The sequence below is a fragment of the Eublepharis macularius genome, chromosome 10, assembly GCF_028583425.1.
Source record: "Eublepharis macularius isolate TG4126 chromosome 10, MPM_Emac_v1.0, whole genome shotgun sequence".
NCBI classification, from domain to species: Eukaryota; Metazoa; Chordata; class Lepidosauria; order Squamata; family Eublepharidae; genus Eublepharis; species Eublepharis macularius.
The window spans coordinates 64322913-64337317 of NC_072799.1; the positions used below are offsets into that span (position 1 = coordinate 64322913).

At 39.1% G+C, this 14405-nt stretch overlaps 1 protein-coding gene across 2 annotated transcripts in view; it reads right to left on the minus strand.

The window, feature by feature from the left end:
- MARCHF1 (membrane associated ring-CH-type finger 1) overlaps nt 1–14405 on the minus strand; it is a 201956-nt gene that overhangs the window by 133293 nt on the left and 54258 nt on the right. For both annotated transcript variants that reach the window (XM_054990186.1, XM_054990187.1), the window contains exon 2: nt 6439–6578. In XM_054990186.1, the coding sequence (XP_054846161.1) occupies nt 6439–6540 (102 nt within the window). In that variant the 5' untranslated portion in view covers nt 6541–6578. The remainder of the gene's footprint in view (nt 1–6438; nt 6579–14405) is intronic.

Here is a 14405-nt window from a genome sequence, read left to right on the forward strand (position 1 = left end):
CACTTCACCTAGCCGGAATCAGCTGCAAAGTAGGAGGCAATGCCCATCCCTTCTTCACCCAGCTGGGATCAGGAGCAGAGCAAGCGGCAATGCCAATCCCACTTCACCAGCCGAGATCAGGAGTTGAGCAGATGGCGATGCCCATCCTTCCCTTCATCCAGCCAGGATCAGACGCAGAGCAGGCGGCAAGGTCCACCCCTTCACCCGGTTGGGATCGGGCATGGAGCAGGTGGCTGCCCGCCCCCCTTCACCCAGCTGGGTTCAGGTGCAGAGCAGGAAGCAATGACCGCCCCCCCCATTCACCCAGTCGGGATCAGGTGCAGAGAAGGTGACAATACCCCCCCCCGCCTTCATCTGGCTGGAATCGGTGACAAAGTAGGAGGGAATGCCTGTTTTCCCACCCTCCCCTTTCTAGAGCCCATTGTATTTTTTCCCCACAGCGGGCTTTGTTGCTAGTAGTAAACAAATATTTCTGAAAGCGTCATAAGCTTTTGTCTTGTCAGCATGGAGAACATTCTCACTCTTCTGCTATCTTCATAGACAGCTGAACACAAGAACCGCCTCTCCTATTATGTCCCCTGCAGGGCCTTGAGCTCTGCAGACAAGCAGCTATAGGTGATCCCCAGCCTGAGGGATGTTTGTTTGGCCTCGGCCAGGGCCAGGGCCTTTTTGGCTCTGGCTCCAGCTTGGTGGAACACACTCCTGATGGAAATCCGGGCCCTGTGGGATTGTTACAGTTCCACAGGGCTTGCAAGATGGGAGATGTTCCACCAGGCCTTTGGGTGAATGTCAGCAATCTGTCCTCTTTCTGACTGCTACGCCCCATTCCCTACAGTGCCTTGAGCACTGTATCATGGCTGTGCCTGTATCTTTTATAGTAGTCTTTATATCTGTTGACAAAACCTGAATTTCGGATTGTTTGTGATTTGTATTGTCGAAGGCTTTCACGGCCGGAGAACGATGGTTGTTGTGGGTTTTCCGGGCTGTATTGCCGTGGTCTTGGCTTGCCCGGTCTTGGCTTGCCCGGCTTGCCCGGAAAACCCACAACAACCATGTTTGTGATTTATTTTTGAATTTTTATCATGTTTAAAATTTGTATTTTACTGTTGTAAGATGCTCTGAGCCCGTTCACAGGGATGGCGGGATATAAAATAAATAAATAAATCATGTCACTAACTGGGGTTGGATCTAACTATGGTTTTTCATGACACCTGCATGACACTAGTATACTTCCCAAAACTAACCTGTGTGTACACTTATGAGAAAATTCAGGTTATGGAAGGAAGTCTGCCTCTCATTCTCAAGGCCATGCTTCATATTACAAATGGTTAACTGACAAGTTGAGTTTAATCAAGAGTGCACTTTTTCGTACACCCTTAGAACTAATACCCTATTATTAACAATGGATGAACGTATCGTGGAATGGTGGCTTTCATATTTCATTAAGAATGTCCCTTACCAATGAACAATCTAAGGTTGATTTATAATTGTATGTTAGGTATGCCTGGATGTTACTGAACAGGAAAACAGTTTCTAAATAATGGATTGAATCCAATCCATCTTTTAATGATGGAGCTTTTTCTCCAATGCCAGGAACCTTCCACCAGTGCAAGGAACCTTGCTCCAGCAGAAAAGAAAAAAATTCTGCTGACACAAGGCACCTTGGGCAAGATGAAGTCTCCACCATTAATGGAACTGAAATACTGAATCCAGCCCTTTATAAATAAATTAACAAATACTGGATGTACAACTCATTAAGTACATTCAATTAGTCACTAAGCTAACTTATTTTACCCTATATTTTCCCCTGAGCTCTGGGAATTCAGCCTCTTTCTGAAGAATGAAGGCCAGTCACACAAGATGGTAAGTAAAGTGAACTAAAATAAAACTTTCTTTTGGTGAGATGTGAGAATGCTATGTTTCAGGCTTCAGCTGTTTACTACCTTTGCCATCAGGAAAACTGTTTTCCTATTTGCTAGTGATTCTATGGGTTGGTGCGTGAGAGGGAACACAAACTCTGCATATACCTTGCTCTTGCTCCTGGAGTTTTACTATCAAAACAGGGTAAAATAATCTGGATTTGAAGAAGTCTAGTGGGTGGATTTGACAATCTGCCGCTCCCTTGCTCTACTGGTGACATATTCTGGAATAGAAAATGCTAAAGCAGGGGAAAAGCCACTTCTTTTGATAAACCCCTAAAGTTCATATCTGAGGGGAAAGCTTTTAGAATGCAACTGATCTAACCTAAGCTACAAAGAGAGATGTAGGAAACTGCTTTTAAAATAAGGATTTCTAAGTTAAAAACGAGCACTGTGTTTTGAGTGTGATGTGTACTAGGAAGCCACAGAATGGAACACTAACTGCAATATGTTAAAAAGCGTCTTAATCTCACTAGGAGCTATGTATCCATCATTGTGGTAGCTGCCATAGTTCCAAACTAGACTACTGTTCCTTGATGTTCAACACAACTCCACTATGATTTTAGCAAAACAGCAAACTTTGTCAGATTCATGTTTCAACAATGGAAGGCCTGTTCCTCCCCCGCCCCCATTTCAGGTTCCAATGTTTCTTCTTGACAGCTCTTTAGTAATGCTTGACTTGATATGCCTGCCTCATGTAAAACACTGAAAATGTTAAATATTTCTGAAGGTAAAGGAAAGCAACGTGTGAAAACTGACATCTCATTTGTTTTGACTGAAACAGCAATTCTCTATCACTTTAACATAGGAGTTCAGCTAAGAATTTCACTTAGAAAAAAATGGCTCTCTTCACAGATAAAAAATGGCTCTCTTCACAGATAAATAAAATGCCCTAGACAAAAATACTGAGAAGGCAATGAAATAAATATGTCTTAATATACTCAAATATATATTGTAATACATCTCTGGCATACCATGTACTACAATACTGCCTGTTACATTTCTTAAAACATCCATTACACGCCATTTGAAACAACAAGAAATAACAAGAATGATAGAAATATAAACAACCTTTTAGAAAATAAAGCAGTGGGAGTTACTCCGTTATCTCAGCCCCATGCTATTACTATTCCTCATAAAATCTAGGAAAGATCTCCAATTAGGTTGAAAGTTTGCACAGAGTGTCTACCTGGTGTTGAAAATAGTAAAATTGCAACATGTTAAAAACCAGTCTTCTAAATAAGGGCTCTTTGCGGCTTCCAACATTTTGCTTTTGCACATGCCTAACACCTCTCCCTCTTCTAGTTTTAATTAGTTCTGTAATTTAAAGAAGGTCATGCCCTTGTGATCTTGTTAAATCTGTTGTACAGTAATAAAGTTGTGAGGTGTTAATGCCCACATTTTATTTTGTGTCTAAATCATGGGAAGTAATGAATGGCTGAGTAGCAGCTGAGGTAAGCCTTCTCTAAGGAAAATAGTCATCAAGAAAATGACCACTGGAACATACAGAAGCAGCCCCAGCTGCAGAAAGACTTTCCCCCCTAGTTTGAAAGAGTTTAATGGATTAGGAAGGTATGAAAGCATTTGTTTGGGACATTAGCTGACCCAGTGCCTTACACTGCTTTTTCTTGAAGTTACTACTTACAATGGCTGAGATGTAAGAGTAGCAACAGGGTTACATCGTGTGTTTGTTTTTTTAAAATTAAACTTCCATTATCTCTTGTTAAACAATCCTAGGACATTTTGCATACAATTCAGCCCCTCTTCCCTTCCAGAAATTGGATAATATGGTCATATACTCAGATATGCCCTGTCCTAGTGAGCCTGATCTTGCCAGATCTCAGAAGCTAAGTAGGGGTTGCCATAAGTCAGCTATGATTTGAGTGGCATCGATATATATGGTGGTAGAGAGTGCCCTCAAGTCAGAGTTGACTTATAGCAACTCCTAGTGGGATTTTCCTTGCAAGAGACTGACAGAGGTGGTTGGCCATTGCTTGCCTCTGCAACCTTGGTCTTCTTTGGAGGTCTCCCATCCAATTACTGACCAAGGCTGACCATGCTTAGTTTCTGAGATCTGACAAAATCAGGCTTACCTGGGCTATCCAGGTCAGGGCATCGAGCTACTTCTGCGGCTATTACTACAGGCTGAAACTTCAGTATTGCTTAATTTAAGTTGTGCTACATACTAATCCAGGCCAAAACATTGTAAAGTATGATATCTTCACTGGATATTTTACTGAGAATGTAAGATCACTCTAAGGAGAGTTAAATGTGACAAAGCCAAATGTATGGGCTTTACTGTCCAGTATATGGGAATATGTACATTGAAAGATTTCTACTAAACTGGGAGGAAATATCAGAGATTTCTAGAATATTCATTTACCAATAGGTCCTCTGACTTATGAAAGTATTGCCTAGTTTCGAGAGTTACGTAATTCTTTTTGGGGTATAAACACACCAGAGTAAGGCCTCATGATGGTGCAACAGCTTACTTGTTTGGGCCATCAGCTGGCTTAAATTCTTAGGTTTCAATCAAATAGAGCATGATCTGATTTATTTAAGGAACTGGAAAGTTTTCTGATTCATATTTTTCTGAAAACCCCACAAGAATGCCAGCCGCGGGGGAGGGCCCTATCATAAAATGTAGTAAGGGTCCTCGAAATCTTGGAAGGCTTGGCTTGGAACCTTTCAGCATCAGCCAAGCGTCCTCCTACAGTGGAGGCAGCTACTTCCAAATGAATGCTCCCTGTTAATTTGCAGGCAAAGCCTCCTGCGCTCTTCAGAAACACCTCCTATATCAAGGAGGCAGAAGAAAGCTGAAATTGCCTCTTTGGAATAAACTCATGAAATCATATGCAAAATAATCAATCATCATGGACTTCTGTGGGATTCAGAATTACAGCAATATAAATTCGCAATCAGTGGGATAGATAAAACCATCTTGTGAAAAAGGAAGGAAGGGTCTCATCTGACCACAAAAGAAAAAATTATACTGGAGCTCTCATGAGATCCAAATACACAAAAGCCACGAGGCATGGGGCCTATAGTAAGGAGGAGAATTGGACAAGACTGAGTAGGAAAAGCTGGCTGGATCCAACCCAGTTTCTGTTATCAAAAATTAGGGGTGATTTGCTGAAACGGCTGCAAGATTAGTGTAGGATTCTGATAATTGTACTAGGACATTTAAAGACTATCTTTGATAAGAATAAAATGAATATTTTAATGCAAGGTCACATGGAAATCGCATTTAAATGAAAGGACCACTCCTACCCTACCCCAACCCACATACGCATATGCACAGCTGTTAAAGAGTCTGGTGATATCAGAATCCGTCAAGTAAACAAGTTATTGAGAACTTCATAGTAGAGAGCTGACACTTAACTGTACTTATTTTTTTTATTTAGCGAAACCATTTAGAACAATAAAATGCAGGGAATATTTATTCAGTTTCTTGATTATATCTGTTTAATTTAGGGTTGCTGTTCACCTGGTGGGGGTGGGGGATCTTGCGCTCCCACCCACTGCCACAACTCACCTGGAGGAAAGGGGGAAAGACAGGGGAATAGACCTTCAGAGCATGCTCCCAAGGTGGCACAATGATATCACTCCCAGGAATGACACCATCACGCTGCATTGGAAATGTTTGTGAGCTTTCTACGGGGGTGATTTGGATCACAAACGGGCCAAATCATGCCTATTTGGGGCCCAAATCTGCCCAGAGCAAAGCGTATGCACTCCCAGGCCTGCATGATGACATCACTTCAGGAAATGATGTCATCGTGCAGCGCCGCTGCTCCCCCTCTCCCCAGAGCGCATGTGCAAAGAGGGAAAATAAGGTGAGTGCTAGATCCCCACCAGTAGGGTAAAGGGACCTGGCAACCTTAGTTTAATTCTTTTAAGAACAAAAATTTGCTGTGGAAAATGATTCTAAATTCTTGTTTTTAAAAAATGGAGAATTTAATGCAACTTACCATGTGTATGATTAGGCTTTCAAATCCAACTATCCATCCACCATATTGAAGATTTTTTAAAAAAATCATCTCTCTATAATGCCTTTTAGTTTTTTGTTCTTACTATAGTCAACTTTACAAAACAGAACTGCACTCTTAAATAGGACCCCACTGTTAATGTCATGCATGAAGAATCAGCAACATTAACCAGAAGGTTATATATGTTCATAGGAGAAGACATTTTTACCTTGACTGTATTGTTGAGGCTGTTAGAAAGGAAATATTCTGTTTAGAGGTTAGGAGTGCAGTCATATATTTTTCCATTTACAGAACAGCAAAAGTAATTTGAACAGCTGCAGCATGCAAAACCAAAAGAAGGGGCAATAGGAACTGGAAAACTTAAATAGTAAATTAAAAATAAATGCAAAAGAAGCACAGAAAGCCAAAGTGGATTCAAATTAAGATACAGAAAGGTACAAGCGCGATTGTTTTATGCATGTTTATTTTAGCAGCTTTCACAGATTTTGGAGGGTTGCATGCCATCATCATGAAATAGAACTTTCACTCACCAAGGCAGAGATATGTGAAGCATCACCTGAGACCTCGGGGGTTCTTGTGCTGTTTGGGAGTCTGTGAGGATTACGAGCTATCGCTTGGCACCAGCCCAACATTTTCTCCTTCCACTTATCCCTTTTCAATTTCTGAAATTCTGAAAATAATTTACATTCCCTGAAACAATTATATTTTTATTTTCTTGCATGTATGTTTCTGTGCATGCACCTTTATGTTTGACCTCTGCACAAATAATCAAACTGTGTTCAGTGGGAGGAAACATCAATAATTCGGACCTCGATCCTAATCACATGACTTCCTAGAATAAGTCTCAACAGTAAATGTGTTTGTGATACTGATAACAGCTTCCAGCATATTTACAAAGTTGAAATGAATGCTACTTTATTTTGACAAATAAACCCCACACATTTAGGATTCAAGTGTCAATAAAGGACCATTACAAAACATTTAAAATGCACTAGCATTTTAATGCAAGATTTCCCAAATTCAAAGTATGCCTTTTTAAAGTATAGCATCAATGGATGATAGGCTTCATGCAAGATTACTACGGTCTAGTAATAGAAGTTTGTTAGGAAAACATTGTTCAAGAAACTTTTTTTCCTAAATTCCAAATGTCTTTAAAATCCACACATAAAACATTAAATTTCCATGGTATACTCTAGTTCCACTGACAATGGTACTACTCTACAAGAATATCTCTAAACATATGTTTTTCAAAAATGTGCTAAAAAATTAAAGACATCTGTTGCAAACCTAAGCCTACCCTTATGAAATACTGCTCCTTTGAAACAATAATAGTACAATACAATGGAGAGTTAATCCAACCAAAACCCACTGAAATCAATGGTTTCCGAGTAGAGTAACTCTCCGTAGGATTGCATGCTCATTCTTATTTCCTGCTTAATATTGGGGAACATAAGTGAAAAGAATTTAAAATACTTCATTAGTAAATCATGAACTGAAAACAAGTTCCATTTCAAAATGTTATAATTGGCTATATATATTTATGTAATACTAATACTAGTACATTTCCTAGTACTTTATATGACCTGACCTGGATAGCCTGGGTGAGCCTGATCTCATTAGATCTCAGAAGCTAAGTCTGGGTCAGCCTTGGTTAGTAATTGGACGGCAGACCTCCAACGATGACCAGGGTTTCACAAGCAGGCAATGGCAAACCACCTCTGTTAATCTCTTGCCATGAAAACCCCACTAGGGGTCACTATAAGTCAGCTATGACTTCAGGGCACTTTCCATCACCACAATAACTTATATAATTTGTTTTGTATTTGGAGATGTAACAATATATTCAAAAAGTGTTACAGTGAGCAAGGGCAACTGCAGAAGTCTACTTTCAGTTCACCATTTCCCTGCTCTGAGTACAGTTAAAATACACTGTTAGAGGTTCACTTCTACAATTTGGAATCAGTGTCAGTTACGCTAGTTTACAACAATGATACTGAAAGAAGTAGCTTTAGGCTTACCATGTGGCCACTTATGGTGGGTAATCTCCCTGCAGTTTTCTCCATTGCTCACTGCAACTCAAAGCAGTGGCGGGAGAAAAATTAAGAAAAAAATTTGCTAGCCTCTGGTGCCTTTATATGTCACTTCCAGGTTGTACCTGGAAGTGACAATGGGCAGCGCTAGCAATTGCCTGAAACTACATGGTAAACTGCACCCATTGTCATTTCAAGATTGTACTTGGTAATGATGTAGCGATGTTGACCATGTTCACATGCACATCTCATGTCCATGTCCCCAATTCTCCTGCTGTTGCCAGGCAACCCTAAGTAGTATCTTCTACTAAGATGATAAATAGGCTTCGGTTATATCATGTGTTCGTTGTAGTTTTCTGAGGGTGATATCACCAAAATTTGCAAACTTATGCAAATTTTGTAAAGTATGAAGATTACATACATAATTATGATTTATAATGGATTATAAAAATAACAATGATTATCACTAAAACGAAGCTTTTGTTCCTGTCTGAGCCTCTGTCACGGCAGTGTTACAGCTGAAAGCATTCTGTGCTTATCATCTAGAATATCTACATGATATTGCATCCCTCAGTCAACTACAGGGATGTAGAGCCATTTTAGAGCATGGATTCTGTATCTCCTATCTTTCAGTCGCAGTGGGCCCTCAGGAGGACAGGAGGTCAATGCACACTTGTATGTAATGCATAGTCTCAGAATGTATAAAAATGTATAGAGACTTATGTTATTCTCTCACCAAGTTCAATTCACATTGTGGCACATTTAAATTAGTTATCATAGACCTAAAATATTTGATAGAAATCATTTGTTAGTAACCATCACAAAATAAGAACACAATAAAGTTACTACAGATTTTGAGTAAATCTGATTTCATTTTCTGATTTTCAGAAAATGAAAAGTTAATGGCTGCAATTTAAACAACCCCTTTTTTCAGATGTGAAGGCTGAACACTATACTGTGGCCCAAAATTTAATGAATGGTTTATTAGGCAATTCCAGATATTTCTGTTAAAATAAAGATCTGGAAGTTCACCGCATGGGGCTATGGACTGGTTTCTCTAAATATATTCGCATCAGTTTTTACATAGTACAAGTATCATATTTTACATAAGACATTATTCTGACATTCACTTCAGATGAAGAACTTTTTATCCTTTGTGAATTTTTTTAGAGTGGAAATGCTGTTCAACAGCTGAAAAGCTTTGCTGATTTCTTTTACTTTTTAATGTAACAAATCCATCCAAAAATCAGACTCTTATAGAAACTCAAGACTCATCATCTTGCTAGATAATATGGTGCCAATTCAAACTAAGAATACAAATTTCACATCATTTACACACACCAGTTGTTATACTGCTGATTTAGAGTCTGGACACAGATGATGCTCAAAGACAGCCACATTGGGCAACATTTATTAAACTAATAGCACATGGTATAGTGATTAAGAGTGGCAGGACTCTAATCTGGAGAACCTGGTTTGATTCCTCACTCCTCCACTTGAAGCCAGTTGGGTAACTTTGGGTCAGTCACAGCTTCTCAGAGCTCTCTCAGCTCAAGCTACTTCACAGGGTGATTGTCATGAGAATAATAACAACACACTTTGCAAACTGCTCTGAGTGGGCATTAAGTTGTCCTGAAGGGCAGTATACAAATCAAATATTATTATTATATTTGGACTGTCAGGATTGATAGAATACAAAACAAGAATAAAACAACAGGCTGCATTTTTATTTTATATCTAAATGAAACAGGATCAACTGTACTCAGTTACCTCAAATACAATGGGACTGACTTTTATATAGCAATAATTGCTCCACATACACATAAACAGTTGCAATTCAGCAACTCTTAACAGTGAACAATTTCTCAATTAAATCATTCTGTGCTAAGCACCATGCATATTGATGTTAGTGTATCAATAATATTAATAATGGTACTATCTCGGTATCCATCGTCATTTATCTATGAATATATCATCCAGAAAAACTATATTATTATCAAGCAACATCATGATATTCTTATTATTTTCCAAGCTTCTAGAGGGCAAATCTTGGCTTGAGCTCTACTGGAATGTTTTGAGGTCTGCCACATGAGTCTTTTGCCCCTGGAAAGCACAACGGTGTTCTTAGTAATATTTTAAACAACTCAATATAAAGGTGGCATTTAAACCAAATTAAAATGAATTAAAGTGTAATTAATCAAATTACTGTTTTTCTCATTTAGAAAAATTGCATGTAACATCTATAACGGAAACCTGATTCAAGACAAATTAAGTTAGATGTTAAAGCAATCTTATTCCTTACTGAGAAACTATGAATGGCATAAAACAGAAATGAAGCATAAAGCACTGTTCTATACATGAATTAAACAGCTTTGTCGTTTTTCCTAGTGAGACTGCTATCAGCAACATAGTAAAAGCATTTTCTAGTTCTCACATACTGTGTAGTAAGTGAGCCATTAAATGTCAAAAAGAAAACAGTGGCGTCCTATAGGGGTTAGTACTGGGACTGGTGCTATTTAATTTTTCATAAATAATCCTGAATTGGAAGCAAGCAATGTAGTAGCCAAATGTAAGGACGAAGTGCAGAAGAAGGCAACTAAAATAATTAAGAGTTGGGGTACTTTTCCCACGGGGAAAAGTCTAGGACTCATCATACCCATCATATGGTAGAGACAGTGGATATAAAGAACATTTTCTCTTTCTTATAACATTAGAACTGGGAGGTCACCCAATAATGTTAATGAGCAGATTCAGGACACACAAAAGTAAGTACTTCACTTACTTTGCCTACTCACCATTCTAAAAAGGAAAAAAAATCATGAGCATTTTCTTGTTCCCTCCTACAATTTCCATCTTTCCCTTTGGAGAAAACAAAGACAGAAGACAGAAAAAAATAAAGCAGTTTTTGAAGGCTTTCACCTCTTCTTTTCAGCAACCCTGGGTGCTCTGTATGTTTCCCAATAAATGGTTTGATAGAAGAGGGAAGTGAATGTAGACTCTTATAATACTCAGTATGAGCTCAATATATAACTTAACCTCTAAAACACTGTTTTTGGGTCTTGTTTGTTATTAATTCTTGCTGTATTTACTGCAAGAGAAGATTATTCTTTTGATATTTATTCTCTGTAGCAGTTTTGGTAACACTATTTCTTTATTAAACAACTTCTAATTTTACAGAATTACTAACAAATGAATTTATTTCAGTTTCATAGAAGAGAATTCATACAATTCTCTGATTTGCAGGACCCTAAAATAATTGTATTTCATCATTGATGGTGGAGAGTGCCCTCAAGTAATAGCTGACTTATGATGACCCCTGGCAAGAGACTAACAGAAGTGGTTTGCCATTGCTTGCCTCTACAGCCCTGGTCTTCATTGGAGGTCTCCCATCCAATTACTAACTAAGGATGTTCCTGCTTAGCTTCTCAGGCTCACTTGGGCTATCCACTACAGGCTAAATATTTGTTATTAAAACTTGTCATTAAGGAATTTAAAACTGCAGTAACAAAGAAGACTATTTAGTGATACTTCTTCAAAAGAAAGGAATGAAAGACAAGATCGTGAATATTATTTTGTTTATTGTTATATAAATTTTAGATGGTGAAATCAAATTTAAATAAATGCTGGAACATGCTATTAACCTGAGGCCAAACTAACATTAAACATTCTCGAATTTAATTACTATACTTCAATGTCTCATGAATATCATCAAAACAAACAATAAAAATTGCTGACTTGTCACTGATACAGTCAGTGGAGAACAAAACAAATTGTGTGCAGGTGCAGAAAGCGCCTTCAGAAAGTTCTAGAGCTCAAGCCAAACAACTGTCTCTCAAATCCTCTACCCAAAGCAAGATACTATCTATCTGTAAATGCTTCATGAGAAATGGTGAAAGGTATCTAGTTATAAGATACAGATAGCAGTCTGGCCAAATGAAGCATCTTGTTGGGTGCCAACATCAGTGATATAACAAGAAATACTGAGGATGTCAATAAATGCAACATTGCAGACATCATACAGAAGAACACCTCCGAGAAAAGCTGATCACACTGACTGATCTGAAATAATGAGTTTTGACACACTGAAGGCTGATTCACCCATAGAAAATCCTCATTGACTTTGGGTCACACGTTGGGAATTGTGTGCTGCCTAGGAGCATGGGAACACAATTCAGATTGGGACCCTAGTGCATGTAGAAAAGGAGCTTCCTTGTGCAGTTTCTTCATTTTTTTATTATTAAAATATTTTATCACATACAGTATAATGAGTACAGAAACAGGCACATGCGGTAAAAGTTTTTAATTTTTTTAATATAACATCCTAACATCCTAATAACCAAATCCCCCATTATATTATCAGAAGTCATTCTCAACTTGAAGATATAACTTTTTGGTCATTTAAATACCATCCCACAGGAGCCCATATATCTTCATACTCTTGAGGGGAGAAATTTATCTTAGTCTCAAAAAAAGAATTATTTGTAATTCTACCCATAATATAGTTGTACCAAAGTTTCACTTGCCACAGAGAGATGGAGAGGGGAAAAGGTGATTTCCATCTAGCAGCTATAGTGAATCTGTCAGTAGCTACCAATAAGTAATAATAGTAATAACTGCGCTTACATACCACTCTTCTAGTCAGATTAGAGCCTCACCAAGAACAGTGAACAAAGTCAGTGTTATTATTATCCCCACAATACTGCTGGGGAGCTGGGGCTGAGAGGAGTGGCTTACCCAAGGCCACCTACTGAGCTCATGGCAGTAGTGGGATTCGAACCAGTAGAGTGCTGATTCACAGATGAACCACGTAACCACTGTGCTACAGCAGTGATCAGATTTTTCTGCTGTTTAGAGACAGCAGAAGAGGGCCAAAGATTTAACAATGAAAATTCTAGGGTACACAACCCCAAGAATGCACTATTTGCTGTTTAGTGACAGCAGAAGAGGGCCAAAGATTTAACAATGAAAATTCTAGGGTACACAACCCCAAGAATGCACTATTTGCTTAGTTGGGAAACTTACATGTAATGATGGCTACATGCAAGTTTCTGAAATAGAACAAATAACTGCTCCCTGGGGCCATTTCCATTTGGGAAAATTATGTGGGTGGGAAAGCTGAAGCCCCTTCTCCATGCGCACCATGATCTCAATCCAAACTGGACCTCCATGTGACTAGAAAGCACAGGATATGATCCAAGTCCTTGTGCTAGCCACAAGAACGACCAGAATGTACAGAAACCTCCACAATGTGTGGTGATTTTCCACATTCATTATGCTTCTGCTTCTCTTATGCAGATTAGCTGCTGCTGGGGTCGGTTCAATCCCTCTAGCTGGGATGTTGATTGGCAGCCAGCTATTTTACAAGAAAAGAAAAAAACCCTAGCACTAAATGGAAAAATTCTCAGAACTGTCACAGAACTGCTTACTATTTAGAGGTCAGAAGACAACTGAGTAAGTACCTCCGCTTGACGTATGCAAAGAGGAACAGTATCCTCCCCTGAGTAGCCGGAACTTTTCAGAGTTACCTTCTGCACTGGTACACAGTGATATGCAGGACTGAACTGAAACAACAAAGAACATCATATTTCCATTATGATGCTCTGTTTGTTGAAACTACAAACGTATGAAACCTGCGCGCAGAATTAAACTACTTGATGAAGAGCAAACAGTGAAAAAAGACCCTATGTCTAACAGCAGGAAATAGTTCTTGTAACCCAAAATCTAGGATTGCTAGTTCTTGCATATGAATCAGCTCAGCTACTGTGCCTTCAAGAGCTACACTGATAACAGAAATTTCAACAGCTTTTCACATCATAACGCTACAGTGACAGAAAAGGACATGTCTTGTTAAATTTCCTGTTCTAAAAGACGACAAAAGATCCTTTAATTTCAGTTGTTCAGGGTATAAAGAAGAACTAGGCCTTGAATGTGATTTAACAAAGCAGACATTTTGATCGCTTGTCCAATTTGACAGATAGTTTTATCCTTACACCAGGCAAGTCCCACCCCCACACCAGGAAGTCATTGATGAGCAAGCAGAGAAATTACACTGCTGCTGCCAGCAAGCAAGGGATGATAGAAAGTTATCCCACTTTTGAATACAGTGAATACTTAAACATGAACAATTTACAACATTGGCCTGGGAGGCTATTACTCCTTACCTTGCCGGGGCTTGCCATAATCAGAGAACTTGTGTAGAACACTCACCTTGCAAGAGGTAGCTGATAGGCTTAGGCTCTCTTGCTTCCTCTGAGGGAATGGACAGGGTGGCAGCACACAGAAAGACAAAGGAGGGGATGCAGCAGCTCTGCCCCTTCTCCTTTTCCCACTGCCAGGAAGAAGTGGGCCCATACATTCTCTCACAGCTCACCTGTTTTCTACTCCTCCCCTCTCCCCCTTTTGCAGAAACTGCAAAAAAGTTGTGATCCACTTTGGGGGCACAACTTGTAACGGATATAGTTGGAATT